Source organism: Hypomesus nipponensis, chromosome 22 (assembly GCF_054491055.1).
Source record: "Hypomesus nipponensis isolate SF chromosome 22, ASM5449105v1, whole genome shotgun sequence".
Lineage (NCBI taxonomy): Eukaryota > Metazoa > Chordata > Actinopteri > Osmeriformes > Osmeridae > Hypomesus > Hypomesus nipponensis.
The window spans coordinates 14305161-14326192 of NC_140382.1; the positions used below are offsets into that span (position 1 = coordinate 14305161).

General features: G+C 41.0%; 2 protein-coding genes across 5 annotated transcripts; both read left to right on the plus strand.

Annotated features, from left to right (window-relative positions):
• The first annotated feature begins 437 nt into the window (after nucleotides 1-437).
• On the plus strand, nucleotides 438-10652 carry ednraa (endothelin receptor type Aa). 2 transcript variants are annotated; one of them, XM_084687159.1, is made up of 8 exons: nucleotides 438-671; nucleotides 1580-2112; nucleotides 4116-4243; nucleotides 6313-6511; nucleotides 7215-7367; nucleotides 7550-7683; nucleotides 7997-8105; nucleotides 8622-10652. In XM_084687159.1, exons 2-8 carry the CDS (start codon nucleotides 1627-1629, stop codon nucleotides 8757-8759), a joined length of 1347 nt encoding a protein of 448 aa, XP_084543285.1. In that variant the 5' UTR covers nucleotides 438-671; nucleotides 1580-1626; the 3' UTR covers nucleotides 8760-10652. The 2 variants fall into 2 exon arrangements, with proteins under 2 accessions (XP_084543285.1, XP_084543284.1); XM_084687158.1 differs by having other exon boundaries at nucleotides 438-651.
• A 4762-nt stretch (nucleotides 10653-15414) lies between these two features.
• Nucleotides 15415-20828, plus strand: tmem184c (transmembrane protein 184C). Of its 3 annotated transcripts, none has more exons than XM_084687280.1 (11): nucleotides 15416-15680; nucleotides 15965-16055; nucleotides 16157-16287; nucleotides 16543-16579; nucleotides 17038-17243; nucleotides 17885-17959; nucleotides 18084-18177; nucleotides 18397-18509; nucleotides 18824-18923; nucleotides 19197-19368; nucleotides 19486-20828. In XM_084687280.1, exons 3-11 carry the CDS (start codon nucleotides 16205-16207, stop codon nucleotides 19794-19796), a joined length of 1191 nt encoding a protein of 396 aa, XP_084543406.1. In that variant the 5' UTR covers nucleotides 15416-15680; nucleotides 15965-16055; nucleotides 16157-16204; the 3' UTR covers nucleotides 19797-20828. The 3 variants fall into 3 exon arrangements, with proteins under 3 accessions (XP_084543405.1, XP_084543406.1, XP_084543407.1); XM_084687281.1 differs by having other exon boundaries at nucleotides 15427-15529; XM_084687279.1 differs by having other exon boundaries at nucleotides 15415-16055.
• The last annotated feature ends 204 nt before the right edge of the window (nucleotides 20829-21032 follow it).

Sequence of the window (21032 nt, forward strand, 5' to 3'; positions counted from 1 at the left end):
GCTTCCATCTCTCATTTAAAGTTTATCAGACTTCTGTCAAGAGCGCACGGACACCGAGATCCCAGTGCCTTCCTCCCTTTCGATTCAATCTTTGTTTCCTTCAGGGTGAGGACACAGTCTTGCGTGTGTATACAAAGCACGGGATGAGAAAGGAGAGAGATGGAGAGATTGAAAGAAAAAAGAGAGAAAAAGAGATAGAGGCGAGAGGGAGAAGGGGGCAGATTAGGGAGATGATGAGTTCCCAGATGCCCCTGTGCCTGAGTGCAGCGCAATGTATGTATTTTTTCTGTCTCCCGTGCAGTGAGTGTGTGTGTGGGGGGCGGTTGAAGTTTCCTTTGGGGGGCTGGGGTTGTTACCGAGGGGAGGGGGGAGATTTACTATCCCACCCAGTCAAAGTACTGCACTGACTCACACCCACCCACATACACACACATGTAAACACACACTCTGAACTCTCCACAGGAAGAAACCCTGAGCCATAACGCAGAGGCACCTCGGAGCAGACTGACGCGTTGTGCAAACCAAGTGGGATACTTCTCGACTTTGATAGGCCGTTAATTACTCATGTGATGTGATACAGATGTCTGGGGGCTTCAGCCGAAAGTTCGTCTGACGGTTTCCAAAGGGGGGAAGGCAGGCATTTTAGAAGCGGTAGGTGAAAAACCAAAAAGGTATTTATAATTCATAAATGTATCAGCTTGCGTGCCGTCATCCGTTCCCAGTAGTGCCGTGCTGATGCTAAACTGTGATGCTACTTGAGGGCTGGCTGCTAAATAGTTCTTTGTGTACTTGGTGACAGCTGGGATTTTGAACGGGAAGCACTCTTGGCTATAAGAGATGGTAGAGTTGTGATGGAGAAAGTGTTCAAAGTTGTGAAATGAAGACCAGAAGGGTAAACCTTTCTCTCAAGTTTGTTTTTATTGTCCTTTAAACACACTTTCAAATGTGTGGATTGAATCGTCCCACTGTAATTCTTTGAGATATTCATCCCATTTTGAAATTTAAAACCTGTACTACAAAACAACTTTCATGAAAAACTGAAAGACTACAGATTTCCAATTATTTGATGTTAAAATAACTTGGTTTTGTAACCACCAATTGGATAAATGAGAAACAGAAGGGGAATGCATGCTGAAGAAACCACGCTGATGAAAGCCAAGCAAAGGGTGCATTGTCAAAACACCATAAAAAAAACACCAAACCCTCTTTAGCCTGTAGCTACAGTCCTAACCACTCAAAGCCGGTTGCTGATTGTTACTTCCAGGAATGAGTGGAGAGAAAGACGATGACTCGTCCCTATTGTCTGACTGTAACTGATCCTGGCATATCCCATCTGTGTCTCCTTGGCCAATGTCTTCCTAAAATCTGAAGGAAGCTGTATGACTTCCTCTGAGTGATTGGGGAAGAGACAAACTATTGTTTGACAGACATGTTTTGGGCTGGCATGATTTCGGAGGCAATGCTTCTGCAAAAACATATGTGGAAAATGTATAATTTAGGAAGAAATCACATTTGGGTTCTTTGGTTTCTTGTGAAGTTCCTTGAAATGACACTTCCCTTCTCTATTTCTCTTTTTCAGCTGTGTATATCGGATCTTTTTTCCTTATCTGTGAATCAAAGTGTGGAATGTGTTCTATAATGGGCTCCCCAGTCCAACATGTGTTGGCGCTAATACTCTGCATGGCAGCCAGAGCGATGTGTGAGAACAACACTTCCGTGGACTCCAACTCCGGCCTCGTCCACCACTTCAGCCTCCATCCCCTGGGCTTCCACAGCACAAGTAGCCCCTTTCTGGAGCCCATCCCCACCAGCCTCCATCAGGAGCCCCTGGAGGATAAATCTAGAGCCCCAGCCTCTAGACTGCATGTGAACTCCACAATTAGGAGACCGCCACGTTGCCATAAAGAAACCTCCATCAAGGACTACTTCAAGTACATAAACACTGTCATTTCCATCATTGTGTTTGTGGTGGGCATCGTGGGCAATGCCACCCTGCTAAGGATTATATACCAGAATAAGTGCATGAGAAATGGACCCAATGCCCTCATTGCCAGCCTGGCACTGGGTGACTTAATCTACATCACTATCGACATACCCATCAATGTGTACAAGGTGAGGCAGCCATTACATCCTTATATTTTGTGACGATGATTATGACACTGTGCCATTTCAATACACACTGTCTATAAGGAGACCACACCATTTGGAATGGCATTTAGGAAAGGTAGAGCAAAAGATAAAGAGAGAGAACTCGCGAGAGAGAGAAGCACAGTTGCCCTAAAAATACACTGGAATCAGTGTGCTTGAACACACCCCTGGGGTGACCTGCTTATCAATCAGTTGTCAAGCCTCAAGCCCTTATCTCCAATCAGGACTGACCTCTTCACTCACGCACTCAACAAAGTACATGCGTCAGTGATGATTCACATGGGTAACATGAATCCCTTCACTCATTAAAAGACAGAGTGGTCCCTTTCTCCTCATGTAATGGAGGCATGATGATATACAAAGTTGTTATAATAATCCATGTCCACTATAGTAAATGTGTATATGCAATGGTTCTACTTAGTGTCAATGACTGGAGCAGTCATATAAATCACAGAGAATTAAAAGAGAATTAAAATAGAGGAAAATAAAAAGCTTTTTCAGCAAGTAGTTTGAAAAACCACCTGTTCGGTATTACTGATGTGTTGTTCAGATCCCACTGTGTCAGCACATATGGTAGTACTGTGGTCCAAGGGCAGAGCTTGAAGTACATGTGTGAAAAAAACCTTTCCTATTTGGCGTTTAGTTACACAGGAAAGGGTTGAGGTCACAATGTATTTTTGTTTGGCCCTGAAAAAACTGGAGCTGAAGCATGTATATGGCTTAATTCTCTGGTGGGTTTGCACATGCAGACACACACACACACAACAGGTACACATCCAGTGCAGCCATTTCTTTTCTGAGGCCCCAGCTTCTTTCTGTAGAAGCTTGACCCTGTTTCCAAAATTAAACTTCCCACACACACTGACTGAAAACATTGACGTGAGTCCGTTCTTCTTTTCCTCTCTCCCTCCTCCCTCCTGCTCTTTGGACACTTTGATTAAAAGGAGTGCCCCAAGTAAACAATAGGGGTACCAGGATGCACCCGTGAAGTGCTTCCTCTGGCCTCAACTCTGGGAACAAACGGTTAAACCCCCACCCATCCATAGTTTTTTGGATAAACCCTGTGTTCGGATACTGTTCAGGGAGAGTTGCCAAGACCACTTCAGACACAAAGCATTAAATTGCAGTTTCCACACAACTGTCGTGAGTAGTTTAATTTGGTAAAGTATTATTTGAAGAGGCTATGGAAGACATGCCTGGGAAGGAGAGCTTTGACAAAGCAAAAGAGAAAGAGTTCAAGGGATTAAACAATAAAACGGACAGGAAACAGTTAATACAACTGTTCCCAATCCCAAAACTACCATGACAGTTAATAATAAAAATATATTATTCATTAATGATGCTTGAAAATAATTTGTTTAGACATTATTGTACTGTGACATAAGACATAAAATATATCCTTTGATGTCTCCTGGTATTTACCGACAGATGGAACCATCTAAGTTGAATTAAAGAAGTAACCTTTGGGGCTGACTATGGTCTTTGTAGGTTCAAAGTTTGGTCCGGTATCATCTGATGATGGCCACATGGGCCCACGGGCTGGAGTGTTAGTCACTGACGACCATGCAACCCATCTGATGTGGTTTCCCCCTATGTTGTTGTGAAATAGTCCTTTATAGTAGCTGAAGACAGTCACAAGTTGCAAAGGCAGCATTTGTAAAAAGATTGCAAGGATTTGAACTTTCTTACTGATGTTTAGTAATCGGCTCTCTAAAGGCTCAACTCTTCTTAGATTTTCTTGAGTGTGAAAGTGCTTTTTCATTACTATGGTTAAATTATTTTAAAAATTCTAACTATACATGTGTACTGTACTTGAATGTATGCCTAGAGGGTAGCACACATTTTTACCAATCGTGCTGAATTTAAAGTAACCAACATGCTATTCCTAAGATTTTGGTAGATGCTTTGAAAGATATTGTAGAAGATTCAACTGACAGTATGTTCATGTTTTGATGGTCTCTCCCCAGCTACTGGTTTCACGATTTCCCTTTGATGATAGTGACTTTGGGGTGTGCCTGTGCAAGCTGGTGCCCTTTCTGCAGAAGGCCTCCGTGGGAATTACGGTCCTCAACCTCTGTGCCCTCAGTGTGGACAGGTGGGTCTTTTTCAGGATTGGTGAACGGTATTATCAGTGTTTTTGTTTTGTAGAAGGACTTCAACTTTTTTTTTATTGTAGTCAACAATATTTAGTCAATTACACTGTTCTGGTGTGCATGTTCATTGAGCAAGGCCAACAGGTTAATAGTAAACATGGTTAACTCTCAGAAAGAAAAAAAAAGTGATTCTTCATTCCTCTGTATTCTTCAGAGACACATGAACAGCGGCAGTTCCCTGCAAAATAGTTATATGATCTTGTAAAGGCATGGGTTCTAATCTGTTCCAGACTGTACACTTGTCTGAAATGGGAAGTGGTCTCATACCCAACTCACAGTTAATACTTTTCATTTTGAGTGAGGTGCTTGTGCAGACGTAAAGGTTAACAAGTAGTCCTTAATTCAAGTAGTTTAAAACTAATTTAAAAGCATATTCTATGGAATGGCCTCTTGTCAAAAGAAACAACTTTATTTATTCTTCATATTCATAAAGAGACCTAGAAATATTAATTCAACAATGAACAAGATGAATGACGTGACATGTTTTTTAAATGCATTATAACCAAATGTTTTAAATCTATTCAAAAAACAATATGTTAATTGACTAATTACAAAGGAAACGTGGCAAATTTTGTGATTTGATACAATGGGAGCCATAGGACAGTAGTTAGTTTCTAGTAAGCCCTATATTTGAAATGGAAGCCAGTTTTACAAGGCGTTTATAAGGTCAATATAGTAATGAAAAAATCCTATTGGGTAGTTTCTCTTCCTGTTCATTTCTTACTGGCTGAGTGTAAGACACCATGCCGCCTAGTAGTACACATAATTGTCTACCACATGATTCTAAAGAGACCTTGGCTTCCTGAGAGATGTTTTGTTCTCAAAATAAAGATTAGTCATCCAAAGACAGGAATCTGTGTGTGTCTGTCGCTCTATTATCTCGACAACCGGGCACTGTTTAAAGTTGAAAGCCCCCAGGAATTTGAAGAAATAAATAATGTAAATGTGTTCGCTTCCAACTGCCACTGCATTAGCATTCACCGCCAATGGACACTGCACTAGCATGCGCCACCACTAGTTTGCAAACAAATCAGAAAACATATTTTACCACCTGTGCTCTGAGATGCACCAGTCTGTGCTTTCAGCTAGACTTGACTTGTCTACGCAGTTTGTCCTTTTATCAACTAAGGGGACTTGCGTGGCTACAGTCCAGCTGTACTTTGCTTTGTGAGCCAGGAGACACAACTGAGATAAGAGATTAGGAGGCCTGTGCTGGGCCTCATGGGTTGGGTGCCAAACCTTGACGCAGGATACATATTTAACACTTCCCATTATCAGAAGAAAATTTGGCTTGTGAAAGAAAAAAAAACAGAAGATTATAACTGAGTTACGTTCAAGAGCAGATGTTCTCCATTTGTTTTCAGGAAATGTGCAGCATATCTCATATGGTCTACTTGCCTGTAACACCATCACAGTTGTGTCTGTCTTTATTCAACATTTGAGGAAGAGAAAAAGGTGGATACATTACCACTTGGTGAAATATAAATGCCACTGTGTTGTTCTACAGGGATATTCAAATGTGTTATGAAAAATATATTGTTTTCGCCATAAAATCTTGATGGAGGGCTTTACTAAAACATTTCGACAAGCGGTTTCCCTTTATGAAACAAACAAGTAAACAAGTATGTGGAGCTTGCAAACATAAGCCAACAGACAGCCCATGTCCCTGCCAACAAGGCTAGTTTGTTTAGAACCATCACAAATTATAAATATTAGATTTTCAAGATAAACAATTGATCATCTCTTTTCATTAAATCTTAACATTTCAATCATTTTTTCTTGACTGCGCAGCTTATTGCGTTTGCTCTTCTGCCATGTACCGACATTATAATATAATTGCATAATACACTTTAAATCCCCATTGGCGTTAATTAAATAAGCAAGGGTAATGCAGGTTTTTTTTGTGTCCAATAACTGTGCTTCTAAAGAGAATGAAGCTCCACTGTTGATCTTGAACTATGGTGTCTGTCTTACACTTTTGGTTGTCTGTGTCCCTCTGTGGCACCCATAGGTACCGGGCGGTGGCATCGTGGAGCAGGGTTCAGGGTGTAGGCGTTCCTCTACTGACCGCCATTGAGATCATTTCCATCTGGGTGCTGTCACTCATCCTGGCCGTGCCTGAGGCCATTGCCTTCAACATGTTTCACTTCGAGTTCAACAACATGACCATACGCACCTGCATGATCAAACCCGAGTCGGCGTTCATTAGGGTAAGGGCACACTCTAACCTTCCCTGCCCCTTTTCCCCTTTTCCCCTCCTATCCCCTTATTAATAATTGTTTCCTGTTTCTTCCATGATTTTAAAAGGACTCATAACTGCTCATGCTGGCATGTATTACGAAATTAAATTCAATTTCCTGAACTTTTCATTGTCAAAAGAAATGCGAAATGATTGTCAAAAGTAACGTTCAATGATCCTTATTTTTCTCAAAGAAATCTTGATGTTACCACTCTAACCCTAACCCTCTCAACAACGACTGAAAGAAACACAAGTCTCTATTGTCCTTCTTTTCGTGGAAATCTGGAGATCACTTTCTTTGTTCACAAGGCCTAGGGTACATAATTGATTGCAGGACACAAGTACAATTACTCTGGACTGATACGTACTCCCCTTAAGCCGAGCCATATGTGTCTCCTCCACATATGGAGCACAGAGGGGCCCTATTCAGTATGCTATCCCATATTGTGAGCTAACCATGCTAGATAGCCTTACTCTTTTCAACTTTCCGTCCAGTTTAATTAGATTGAACATAATACCACAGAACTAATTGAAGTCTTGTCTTAACTAAATAAAGAAAAAAATTCAGGGGTTCAAATTGCACATGATGTAGAAGGTTCACAGTGTTCGTGTCAGTGTATTGATTGTATATACTCTGTGTTTAAATCTATTGATGTGTTGGGGTTCTGTTGCAGTTCTATACGGAAATAAAGGACTGGTGGCTGTTTGGGTTTTACTTCTGCGTTCCGCTGACCTGCACCGCAGTGTTCTACACACTCATGACGTGCGAGATGCTGAACCGAAGGAAAGGCAGTCTGCGTATCGCTCTCAGCGAGCACCTCAAACAGGTCGGAAGAACAGAATTACACTGGGGGTTCGAGTGTGTTTGCATGAGTGTGCATGACTCAGAGAGTGTGTATGCGTTTGCAATTTCTGGACTTTTTCATTGCCTCAGAAGTTGACATAACCCAGACTATTTTTCTTAATCTCCCTGAGGACAGTGTGTAATGTCAGCTATTTGTGTCTGCAGAGACGGGAAGTGGCCAAGGCAGTCTTCTGTCTAGTCCTGATCTTTGCACTATGCTGGTTCCCACTACATCTTAGCAGGATTCTCAAAAAAATGGTCTACCAACAGAATGACATAGACCGGTGTGAACTGCTCAAGTGAGTGCAAGCTCCAACAGTATTTTCCCGATTATTTTACAGTTCTACCACATTCCTTCACAGAAGTATAACCACCGCTGAAGTGTCTAAGACCTAATCGGTCTGTAATGAACAATCCTAACTGAATATGCTGGTACAGAAATACATTGGTCTAAAACTAACAACATTGGCCCAGTTTTCCAGACATGAATTCAACCTAGTGCTGAAGTAAGAGAAAAGACAATGAAGATCTCTATTACAAATGTTTTTAGTCTAGGACTAGCCTTAATCCAGGTCTGAATCAGCGGATCACAATCCCTATTGTTTCTTTCAGTTTCTTGCTGGTCCTGGATTACCTCAGCATCAACCTTGCCACAGTCAACTCCTGTATAAACCCCATCATCCTCTACTTTGTCAGCAAAAAGTTCAAGAACTGCTTCAAGGTACATTACATCCCTATTCACACATAAACAGACAGACAGACACACACACCTAAAATACACCCATACTGTACTGAATCCTATTCCCAATGAAACCCTGTGGCCAGTAAAGCAAACAAGGCCAGACCAGTCTAACCACGACTGAGGGGGTGAGGTGATGGCAATGACATTCCACTAGGAAAATGTAAAGACACATGATGATTTATGAACCCATTTGTGGGTTGGGGTCGCATACTGCATATGTCTGTCAAGAGACCTGGGCTGGACAAATGCCATGACTCTGCTCTGGCTGTGCTCAAGAAGGGGGGCCGGGGGCACTCATGTACACCCCCGAACCCTTAACTGTGCCTCTTCCTGCTCCTCGACATAGCCAGAGGAATACTCTAGCATGCTGTAAAAGGTTAAAGCATAGTTTCCACTGTTTTAAACCCATCAAAACCATATAAAAACCATAAATATACTGTATATGTTTTGATGTATGATGTATTAGCTAACGCATTTTCACCTGTCCCCCTCCAGTCCTGCTTGTGTTGCTGGTGTCACTCGGAGAACCAGGTCACCAGTACAGGACACATGAATGGAACCAGCATCCAGTGTAAGAGCCCAGAGCCCAACAACCTCCACACTGACCGCAGCCTTCGAAAAGACAGCGACTAACATGGCATCAGATCTCCACATGGACAGTGGTCCTACAACTGACCCTTGAGGCATTCCAAATTTAACAAGGTTGGAAGAGTCACCCCAGAGGCACTCCACATATACAGGGGGTCCAAGATGCCATCCAAGGGACATTCCATGCCGATCAACAGTCAGTTGAAAGACAGTCTGTGTCACAAACTCTGCAGGACCCAATTCTAATATCCATATGTTTCATGCTCTTTCAAACATCAAGAGCCAGTGGATGAGTATATAGTCTGGGTGAAGCTATAATGTATTCTACGGCATTACTGTTTGCAAGTGTCCTACACTTTCCATACTCGCTGTTCTTGTTCCCATGGACAAGGCGAGCAAAGCTTGACTTTAAGAAAAAAGGAAAGGCGGGGGGACATGAAGAGGGGAGGGAGGGTAAAGAGGGAGTTCTAAAAGGATGCAGCTGAGCATAGGCTATAAATGACCCCCAATCAGTAGCCAGGCGTGTTGTTCGCATAAAGGGCAGCACTGCTGGGACAGACACAGGAAGGAAGGGGCACAGTGGCCGCTGTCAGAGGGGATGATGGGAGAAGTGTGTCTCTGTGTGCGGGTGTATCCATGTGATCGTACATGTGTGCAAGTTTGTGTACGTGCGTGCGTGTGTGTGTGTGAACATTTATGTGTGCGTGTGTCTTGTTCCCAAGAGTCAAGCTGTGGCGCTCAGAGATGTTAGAGAGAAAGAAGAGCTCACGTTATATTGTACTTTACTAATGTACTTGCTTGCTGTGGTTTATTACCTTCTCATTGAGCTAGTCTCAAGATATCGATCTCTGTGGTATAGCTTTAAACAGTACATAACCAAAGATAATTTTCATAAATTGTGAATCTTGCTGTGTTGTAATATTCTATAATTTTTGGTTTAAATGTTTGTATTATTGGTTTGTTTTCCAGTTTTGGAATGTATGAAAGGAACAATACTTTTTAAGAACGAAAAGGTGCCACAAATGTCACCTTGAATATCCCTGAACAGCCTTAACCAGACCAACTTTCACAGTGTTTTCACTGTTGAGCCAGTAAAGTTCACCACTGTTCTCTTGGCCTTCCACCCAAAGGGTAATGATAACAAGCTAGCTCTGAGAACATGTCCAGATGCAAGAAACATAAAACCGCAAAGTCAAAAGTTATAATTAACTTTGAGTACACCATAAGGGCTAGCTGTAAAGGTCTCATATACTTACCCCCCAAAAAAGGTTATACCATTTTTATTCCTGCTAGACTGTGAAGTTTGCAATAAACTGTCAACTTTAAGAGCCAAGTGGTTGGAAACATTCATCTATAATCCTCTATATCGTATGGAAAATATAATGTTGTTTACTTTTTTAAACTTTTTGTTTATTGAACTCTGAATGTAGTTATTATTTGTCTGATACCTGAGGCACTAGTCTTTGAGCGATATACTGAGAGCATACCAGTTAAACATCATATCATAGTTCAAATCATATAATCTTACTAAAGATATGCTGCAATGACAAGTAAATTAACCTGTGTATGTAAAGTATGAATGCACAGTTTGTGTCTCTGTACAGGTGTGTGAGTGTGTGGCAGGGTTTGTATGTTTATTTCCAAGTGCACAGATGTGCATGTGCTTGTCAGTGATTGTGTTTAATTTGATTTCTTGCACTTTTTCAGTTGGAGTGTTGAGCACTATATGGAGCAGAACAGACATCAGCTTTGAATTGTTTACAATAACAGTCATTTCAATAACATGGTATTTTTTTAATTTTTTATAATTATGAGGATTTAAATTCTTCTATAGAGAATTGTATCGTTTCATTTTTTTATCAACAAAAATGTGTATCACTTAAAATGTTGCTCCTTACTCTAATAAAAACATATTTGTGTATGTACAAATGCCAATTATTCAGAACAAGCTTATATTGTAATAACATAAGAACTCTGAGATGAACATGCAATCCTTGTCTTAAAGAAAGTAGATTCCTTCAGCTGACATTTCAAGAACTACCAATATTTTTCTTAAGAGGCTGTTGATGGTTTTCTCAGTGTCTGGGAGAGAAGGATGTATCGGTCTGGGAGTGATTTGAATGTGTGACCTCTGACCTGTTTGGCATACGGAGCCTTCAGGGTTAACCCATGTCAACAGAAAGGATGTGAAAGGCTGGGAGAGACCAGAGGGAATGTGATCCCTAAGAGAGGCTTTTTGTCAGTTGCCAAAAGAGGATCTCTTGACGTACACAACTGGTCTCATTTTTAATCAAGTTTTGCTTCGAAACAGGTTTGATATTTGGGCTTAGTTTACAGCTTAATAATAATAGTAATAATAATTCCATAATATGGAAATAATGTACATTTCATAAACAAAGTACGAGATAAGGTGGATTATTCTGATATGGTTTGTATTGCATATGTTTTTCTTTCACATTTGCGTTTTTGATTGCGAGCCAAAGGAATCTATTTGCTTAATTATGGATTTCAGCCCCAAAAACAACAACAGAAATGAGAGTGTCATAGATTTCCTGGAAGCTGTTTTGTTATTTGTCTGGGAGGGCTGGTGATAAGGCTGAATGGGTCATATTCTATCAGGACCTGGTCCATGTATGAGAAACAAGTCACACTTTGTCAGTTTCCATCAAACCTGAACAAACACAGGGTTTCTCTCATCGCTATAGTTTAAGAGATACAAAAAATGTCTGGGTTTTGTGAAATGTAGGACAAGAGAAAGAGTGAGAGGAAGAGAGAGAGAGAGAGAGAGAGAGAGAGAGAGAGAGAGAGAGAGAGAGAGAGAGAGAGAGAGAGAGAGAAAGAAAGAAAGAAAGAAAGTAAGAAAGAAAGAAAGAAAGAAAGAAAGAAAGACAGAAAGAAAGAAAGAAAGACAGAAAGAAAGAAAGAAAGAAAGAAAGAAAGAAAGAAAGAAAGAAAGAAAGAAAGAAAGAAAGAAAAAAAAAAGAAAGAAAGAAAAAGAGGGAGTGCAGGGTTTTAGATTGGTGGAGTTTTGTGGGAATATTGCTTCTTGCCAGTAGTAAATTGAATAAAACTCAAAAGCAAATAACAGAGAACCTCAAAGGGCCAAACAGCCTCTCTCTATATAGAACAGTGTGCTCAGAGCCAAGTTAGGGCCATGTGGCCTTTGCGTTGAGACTAAATATGTTCAAGGCCGATGGACAAGTCAGCAGCACAGCGCCATTGTACACGTTCCCTGTTAATGTCCTTCTTGATTCAGCACATCACATCTAACCACTTAGCTGCCACTCATGCTTAAGTAAAATGCTTACAGGTCAATTAAAGAACAGCACTGTCCATTACTTGGGTCGATAATGAGACGTTGCTCTGTGAGTTTACAAAGAGAGGGCTTGCGAGACGTTTGTTGTAATATGTTGGAAAGTAACAGTGGGATGCTGCTGCCTAAATGGAAAGACCAATCTGTCGAACAGAACAAGAAATGTTGTTTATATGTGTTTCCATCCTGGTAACTGCTCTGAAGTACTAACAATGAAATCACACATGTGAAGACAGTAAAAGAAAAGTGTAGCAAAGTCACAATTCTGAAATAACAGTGCACCACCATAAGCAATGTAGGCAACAGGGGAATAGCTATTTTGAATCAAAGCCATGAATGTGGCATGCACCCCATATCTCCCTTGTCGCCCACTTGTCTCTCAACATTGCACAGATGAACTGACGCGATGCAGCAGTGTTGAGTCCAACAAGGACACCTCAGGGTCAACTCATACCATGCAGGTTAGGTAAAACCAAGACTTAGCACGATAGTTCCAGTACAGAAACTTAACCAAAAGAGAAGAACACGTTTCAAATACGTTGTAAAAGTCTTCAACTGAAGAAACTTTGATAAAACATGATTTATGAATTAATATGCTCTGGTTGATATAAGGTTTTGTATCAATCTAGCCAATAAGATTCTTAGGGCTATTTCAGGCAGGGTAATAATGACCTCATCTTTCATGCAACTGAGCTAAGAACCATAGAGCCAGCCTTAAAAAATATTAGTCTACACAGAGTGCATCCAACATTTTATATAAAACAGGATGAAATATCATAAACATGTTATATCAAATGTTAGTTCATGAACCATAAAGAATTCAAACAGTCTGTCTCTGATTATAAATACAACACAATTGTTTTATTTCCAAGTGCAGTGTTCAGAATGGAGCTATATCTCCTCAGAATATAGTTGATATCCTACTTTGTCAGTTGTGGAAGCTGTACAACTACAATGAGCTCCCTGTGTGAATTTGAACACTTCCTAAGACACAAGCCTTGGGCAGATGTATTAAGATAAATAAATAATTGGTGAATAATTGCAGACTTGTGTATTCCCCTGACAAAGGAGGTGCACTTTGGCTGATACCGTTCCTCTTGATGCAAGTCAAGGAACAGACAACTTGTCTCCACCTCTGCACTGAAACAGTATGGCTTATCGCACAGAATTCGCCTCTATGCTTGTGTACGTTTTCAGGGATGGTTTTCTGGGACCTTGTTCCATCAGTGGGTTACTGAACCTAAAGGAGCTTATATGTTGTATCTTGAGCTGTGTTACTGCAACTTAGTAGTGTGCAATGGATGTCGAATTGTCTGTTTCGAAATATGTTGTTTTTCAGATTGATCAAACATAGCAGATGTGTATCTACCCTGTTCTTAAATAGTTGTGCTCCTTATACCATTGTGCATGGCAGTCCTTCCAAGCTATAAGCCAGAGACTTGCTTTGACGACAGTGGCAAAGACTATCTCTAATTCATAAAAGCCAAAGGATGGATCCAAAATTCATGAACAATCTGTCCTGCAACAACCAGTGATTTCTGTGACTGTGGGGCAGTAGAAGGATGATGCGACTCAGTGGAAAGTTCCGGCTCCCCTCATTTCATAAAGAGAGAAAGAGATAGACAAAGAAAGAGAGAAAAATGTAGTAACTAGACATGTCTCTTTCACACACACATGTCCATCCCTTGCTCTACAAACAACAGGAGAGAAAGATTCAAACTAATCTAAAGGTTGATTTTCATGACTTTCTACCTAGTACATAATGTTTAAGTATAAAATCTTGAAGCAAAATGGCAAAACAAGTGGGGAACAAATTGCTGGCAGAAGCCTGCATTCCTTGATATCCATTCCCAGAGAAAACAATGAGAGAACATTGCCAGGCAATGATTATTTTGTTATAGGTCTTAGCATCTGCCCTCATCATGGAAAAGTTCAGGCAAGGAACCTTTCGTGTGTAAAACACTGTTTAACTCCCCGTCCTCATTGTGAGAGTAATTGAGTCGGACCGTGTTGGAGGCTAAAACCTGTGGGTTGCATGTTAGCTGGGATTCTTGGTTCGTGACTGCCAGAGGTTGTATTTAAACAGTCTCTAATGATACACACCAAGGTAGGCCAAGACATTAGTACAGTTCCCAGCACTGACTTCTAGTCATGCAGCCATGAAAAACATCATTTCTGCAGGTTATTCTTACTAGATCTAGTGAAGGATAGACAAAACCTTTCAACCCAACTAATCAGATAAAGACAGTATGCTGGAATAATGAAGATGAGGAAACACTTGAAACAAGTATCATAAAAAAAGGTCAAGTTATCAACCATATATTTGGTAAAACTTTAGATCCAGGTGCTTGTAATAAGTATTAGTTATTAGGTAATAACACTGTTTTAAGATGCTTTTTAACATTATCATGTGTTAATAAGACTATATATTTTTGTTCATAATATTAGTGAGGGTTAGTGGATTGTAAGATGAGATAAGCATTCATTAATAGAGAAAAGGCTTTTTAACATTAATATGTATTAAAGAAACGTATTACCAACACATAGATCTAAAGAGTATATACATGTATATACATGTAGTTTGCTTTTATGCCTATTAATGGACTTTGAGCGAGAAGGGCAAAAAAACACAGGCATTCTGTAAACAATCTGTGTTTGTGGTTCTTATAAACACATGCTTGAATCCGCATTCCTTGACCCTTCGGCTCCGAGGTCACAATGCTTCTGTTGTGGTTTAGTTTCTCCGGTAAGGAGCTTTAACCTTCTGATAAATGTCACAAGTGGAAATAAAGACAATTATTGGTCATTATGAGGACAGTGTGCTTTGCCATTTGGTTTTCCACAATGGACTAATGACTTCACATGTTTTAAATTTTGTGTCGAGTTGCACCTTTCTAAAAGCTTTTGCAGGCAAATAAAAAAAAGAAAAAAGGCCGCACAGCATTTCTCTCTTCGTAGGAATCTTAATTAGAACATTTTATTTGCAGGCAGCATGATTAGTTAAAACAGAAAGTAGGAGGGAGAGAGAGAGGGAGGAAGAGAGTGACAGAAAGAGATTTACACTCACAACTTCTATTTCAATTGGAAACACAATGAGGATTGCAGTGGCCATCGAAACCAAAAAAACATGACTTACCCGACTGTCTCTAGTTATAGTAATAGTGTACTAATTTTTTGATCGTCTTCACAGTGCACATTTTCTTTAATTTGATGTACATTGCCATCTAGTGGAAATAGCATGCACAAGCATATCAACCGAACTATAACAAAGTATGTGCATGTGGAATTAGAACATGCTGACGTCCCTTTTAGATTGATCGTAGATCAGGACAATCAAAATTGTCTTGTTTCGTTGCGTGCTTTTACTATCCAATTGGTTAGAAAATATGGGCGGGGCTTGTTCAGAACATCAACAGGAAAGCCAATGAACATTTATGAACTTTTGGAAATTGACCTAATCCGTTAGAGTAATTATTTAATTCAACGCTGGCTGTCATTATGTGTGAGGATCAATTTCGATAATTTATGTCCTCGAAATTTTGGGGTTTAGGTTAGTGTTCAGGGTTTTTCGAGAGGAAAACAAACAGCGTGAGCGTGGTGTCATGGTTTGTGTACAATGAATCAGCTGACTGGCTAGCTACCAGCCAACTCAGGTAGCTAGCTACTGAAACGCAAATTAAATTTTAACAACTCACGACAGTTTCTTGCTTACAAACATGTTATCAATATGTTTTCAGGCATTTGAAAGAGTTGGTTAAATGTATACATGCTGACAATCAGGACCAAGAAATAGACAGTGACGATTCGATTTGCTAGCTGGATTGCTAGCAAGCTAGCGTTGTACTCTTTTACTTTGTGAATGTAGCTATACAGCCAGCTTAGTGAGTGGATAGCTTAGCATTGACAGAAATATGCCTTGCACTTGTGGGAACTGGAGGAGATGGATCCGTCCTTTGGTCGTACTATTATATATCCTGCTACTTCTGGTCGTGCTACCCCTATGCATTTGGGAGTTACAGAAATCCGAGGTCAGTTGACGTGCTGCAATTGCATAGTTCTATGTATGGCACATAAGCAATTCTTATTCCTGCGAAGTCTATCAATATAACATGTTGATTTTGTTTACCAGGTCGGCACTCACAACAAAGCATGGTTCATCGCAGGGATTTTTGTGTTTATGACCATACCCATATCATTATGGGGTATCCTGCAACACTTAGTAAACTACACTCAACCTGAGTTACAGAAGCCCATTATAAGGCATGTATGCTTTCTGTTACAATTCCCACTTTACCAAATGTCCTTTACCAAGTATACTTTACAGTTGTAACAAACGTTGTCATTGCTATACTGCTGTGGGATCATCTTTAACCCTTTTATGAACTCCAGTTCCCATGTAGGTACATAGACCTAAAGGGTAATTGTATATGATGGGGGACATACTATAACAGTAAAAAAACTATGGTCACCATGTGCTTGATTGTGAGTAGGACTTGCTCCTTTTTTGCTTTACAGAATCTTATGGATGGTCCCAATTTACAGCTTGGACAGTGTAAGTAATTACCTACGTACTTGGACACACATGGTCTGACACAAACAAACACTGTTAGTTATCATTAATGTTACACATGAAAGCAGGCTGAATTGTCTAAATAAAGTTACTAGCTGAATCAGCATAATACATGACTCAGAAGCATGGTACTTCATCTTAAATTGACCTCCAACTCATTCCCATGGCACATTTCCATGTCACGAGTCAAAGTCTCCCTGTCACAAGATGCTCATTAGTCCTTTCCAGAAAACAGAATGCCTGTTCAAAACAGCACTAATAATACCCCGACTGACCATGGCAAAGTTCCCTTTAGTTTTCAATGCACGTATCCTTCGAAATACACGCACGACAACATGTTAAACATTAGAATCGAATGCCCCCCAAAATGTGACCCCAAACGGTCCAGCCACAACCCTCTTCATTCACGCTCCTCTTCCTCCCCATTCTCTCCCATGCAGTGGATTGCATTGAAGTACCCCGGCATTGCCATCTATGTGGACACCTGCAGAGAGTGCTATGAGGCTTATGTCATCTACAACTTCATGATCTTCCTGCTCAACTACCTGGGAAACCAGTACCCCAGCCTGGCGTTGATGCTGGAGGTCCAAGAGCAGCAGAAACACCTCCCCCCTCTCTGCTGCTGCCCACCATGGCCCATGGGAGAGTGAGTCCTCCCTCATCTCTATTTGTAGTCATGATGGTTTTGGTAGGGTAAGAGTTTTAGGGTTAGTTGGGGTTTATATTTTTCTGGGCAGTAGAGAACAAAGTACTGGGTAAGTATGTTTATACCCCATATATATTACACCATGTGTGTTTGATTTTGTAGACACTGATTGTCTATGTAATGTTTCACAATGGTTAAAGAAAAAAAACATCAAATCCCTGACTGATTTCTGGAAGGATATAGATTCTGGGCTGTTATAGGCCTTCATTTGCCAGCTCTAAATGAGCTCTGGTCAGGCAAGCCCGGTATTCACAACATGCCTTTCTGTAGCTAATTAAAACCTTTGTTTTTTGTGAAAGTGGAGCAGCATTCTCACAAGAGAAAATTGCTGAATAACATAATTAACCATTTACTCTATGTACTGGTATGTGTTATGTTCAGAAGCTTACTGAGGAACAAACGCTGCACAGTCTTTAAGCATAGGGCCTACATATTAGAATGCAAAACATGTCATTGGAAGATAAGAATCAACTTTTGAGGGAGGATGTTTTTCATTGGTTAGCCTAATTTATGACCACTAATTTATATGATTACCAAAATAAGACATGTTCTTACTTTGCGGTCTTTTTGTCTTTTGGCAGGGTGCTGCTATTGAGATGCAAGCTGGGAGTGTTGCAGTACACAGTCGTGAGACCTGTCACAACAGTTATAGCTCTGTAGGTGCATCTTGTTCCACTTGATAACTGCTACCTTAATACAGTACCATAGCTAGGTTGCTAACAGGTTGTATTAATATTATCATTATTATGATACATTTCTCCTCACAACATTGTCTTCCAGAATCTGTCAGCTATGTGGTGTCTATGACGAAGGGAACTTCAGCTCAACCAATGCCTGGACCTACCTGGTCATTTTCAACAATCTCTCCCAGCTGGTATGACTGATTTTCCTGATCAGCGTTAAGTCAGCACATCTTGAATTAGCCTTTGCTATTGTGAATGTGTTTCTTTGCACTGGTCCCCTACTATGGAGTATTGGTTTTATTTTTCACCACTTATGTGCCTCTTCTGACTTGTATTCTTCTTTCTTTATCCTTGCTACTTGTACATCTCCCTGACAATGTTTTCTGTCTCTTTCTCTCCCTCTTTGTCAGTTTGCCATGTACTGTCTGGTGCTTTTCTACAGAGCCCTTAGAGAAGAGCTGAGCCCTATTAAGCCAGTTGGCAAGTTCCTGTGTGTCAAACTGGTGGTGTTTGTCTCCTTCTGGTAAGTTTCAAAACTTCAGAGGACCTAGTTTTCATTTCCTGACTCTCCTCTACGTCAGTGGTTTATGTCCGCTGTGTTTACCATTTTAATAAATATCCTCCCGTATCTGGATGTGTATTAAACAGGCCTGGGTTTGGCATCCCATCTATTCCAACCATATGTAACGATTTCCAGAGTTGCATGTGTAGAAGTTGTTTGCAAAGCAAAGTCGGTTTAAGACATGCACAGTAATTGGCAAAAAGGTTTCTGTGTTGGCGGTTTGTGTTTAGAATTGATTTCCACCAGCTGTTTTTCTCTTTTTCTCTTCTTGATAGGCAAGCTGTGTTCATTGCTTTCCTGGTCAAGGTGGGGGTGATCTCAGAGAGACACACGTGGGATTGGGACAGTGTGGAAGCTGTGGCCACAGGCTTGCAGGTAAACTTGGCTCACTTGTTGTCAGTCATGTTGGTGCTCCGTCTTCATTCAAGATGGATGGAATGCCCCTCTGGTAGATGTGGTGTGATTAGTTCGGGGGGTACTCTATTTTTTTTACTGTGCCATTTTAAAGTATGAATGCTTGATCTACATACCACAACTCACATTTAATAGTATGTGGTTTTACAAGGGTGCGGTAGAAAAAGCTTGATAAGCACACAAGTGTTGTATCCTCCATATTCAACCGAGCTGTGCTGTCGTCCATTTTGTCAGGACTTTATCATCTGTGTAGAGATGTTCCTGGCAGCAATTGCCCACCACTACAGTTTCACCTACAAGCCCTACATCCAGGAGGCGGAGGAGGGCTCCTGCTTCGACTCCTTCATGGCTATGTGGGACATCTCCGACGTCAGGGCTGACATCTCCGAACAAGTGCGCAACGTCGGTAAGTACCCCCCCCCCCCTCCCCCCACCTGACTGGTTCAGAGATGTTTTGATATTCCCGATTTGGGGGCTCTTGGTATTGCATACTTGTATGACAGTCGTTTCTTCCCCTGAACAGGGAGAACGGTTATGGGCCGCCCCAGGAAGACCTATTTTGGCGAGGCCGAGGAAGACGGCGAGCGCTCTGGCCTGCTGTCCGCAGGCTCCCAGGACCCCATCGCCACCGAGACCATGTCCAATCCGGCCTCCCCCAAGGGCCGCTATCAAGGCCTGGGCAGAACTCTCACACCCCACTCACTCTCTGCCCCTGCTGGGCTCAGCACTGCTGCCTGGGAAGAGGAGGAGGGGGTTGGGGACGAGGCTGTGACCGATCCGGAGACCGCCGACGCCAAAGAGCCAGCAGAGGCAGATCTCATAGTGATCACCTAGCTTTGTATAATTGCCAATGGCTAAGCAAGACTCTCAACATAATCAAACCCAGACACGATTGGTGAAAAGAAACCATGTATGGCCTGTTACATCCAGACATTCTTTTACTAACCTTGTACAACCAAGTTCACCGAACGATGGAAGATTTGGAGAAAAAAAAAGCACATCTTATCAACATATTAAGATTTCAGTCTCAGATGTCGTTGGGCGATGGATCTTTCAGTCAAGGACAGCTCGAAGAATGTTCACACTCAAGGTTACTCAAGTCGTTTATGACACTACAACCATGACCTTTTAGATACTTTCGTTTAATTCTACTGTATTGAGTGATTACAGTAATATATTGTAATAACAGGTGATAAATTCCTATTGTTTTGTCTTGTAACCGGTAGACGTCTGTTTGTGAGGTTGAAGACATCAGTATACTCAAGTTTTATAGAACCACTTGGGTAATTCTATCACAGACTACATGTCACAGGGTTAAAAATACATACACACAAAAATATTTGCTCTGGCGTAAAATATATTCCTATTTGTCTGTAGAGAAACACAGATGATAAACGGTACCTGTTTGAACATGATCTGTGTTTTTCTAGGTAGGACTTGGCATGCTACACTTACTCTGGCCACAGCTGTCAATGTGTTTTTTTTCTTTTTCTGTCGCCTTGTTCCACAGCACGAGCCGTCAGGCTGGTGAACTAGACCCTGGCGAGTCTGGTGTCATACAGAAGAACTGAAACTGTTAAAAGGATTTAAGTAGAGTTGACAGGCCCTGTGTTGCTGTATAGGAGCTGGATGGCCTCCAGTATCTACAGAAGTGTGTAACGTCTTGCGCTCATCACCAATGAATTATAGCTTTGATTCTGTACTGAATTTTGTTACAGTACGCAATTTCATCTGTCTATTTGTGTGTCATATCTCCATCACTAAAGACTTCTCAAATCAGGACTGTGGATTTACAGTTGAAGCAGCTGCATTGCATTGCCTTAACTTTCTATCACAAAACATTAAACTTCAAATAGGACCTGTGAACACCTTTTGTTTCTGTTTCTGAACTCAAGATGCCAAATATTGTCCATTCACCAAATAATATTCCTTACATCCCCTGTGCTTATGAGTGGCAGTCTGTTCAAAGGAATCTTTAGGATGGATTTGTTAAAATGCTATACATTGGTTGACTTGCAAATGTTACATTTGACACTAGGACAGTCCTGTTGTGTCTTGATGTCACACCTC

Excerpts from the sequence above, each read along its gene's own strand:
- ednraa (XM_084687159.1), top strand. The coding sequence starts at position 1,627 with ATGTGTTCTATAATGGGCTCCCCAGTCCAACATGTGTTGGCGCTAATA. Across the intron at positions 2,113-4,115 it reads TACCCATCAATGTGTACAAG|CTACTGGTTTCACGATTTCC; the intron begins GTGAGGCAGCCA and ends GTCTCTCCCCAG. Across the intron at positions 6,512-7,214 it reads CCGAGTCGGCGTTCATTAGG|TTCTATACGGAAATAAAGGA; the intron begins GTAAGGGCACAC and ends GTTCTGTTGCAG.
- tmem184c (XM_084687279.1), top strand. The coding sequence starts at position 15,939 with ATGCCTTGCACTTGTGGGAACTGGAGGAGATGGATCCGTCCTTTGGTC. Across the intron at positions 16,580-17,037 it reads CAATTTACAGCTTGGACAGT|TGGATTGCATTGAAGTACCC; the intron begins GTAAGTAATTAC and ends TCTCCCATGCAG. Across the intron at positions 17,244-17,884 it reads CCACCATGGCCCATGGGAGA|GGTGCTGCTATTGAGATGCA; the intron begins GTGAGTCCTCCC and ends GTCTTTTGGCAG.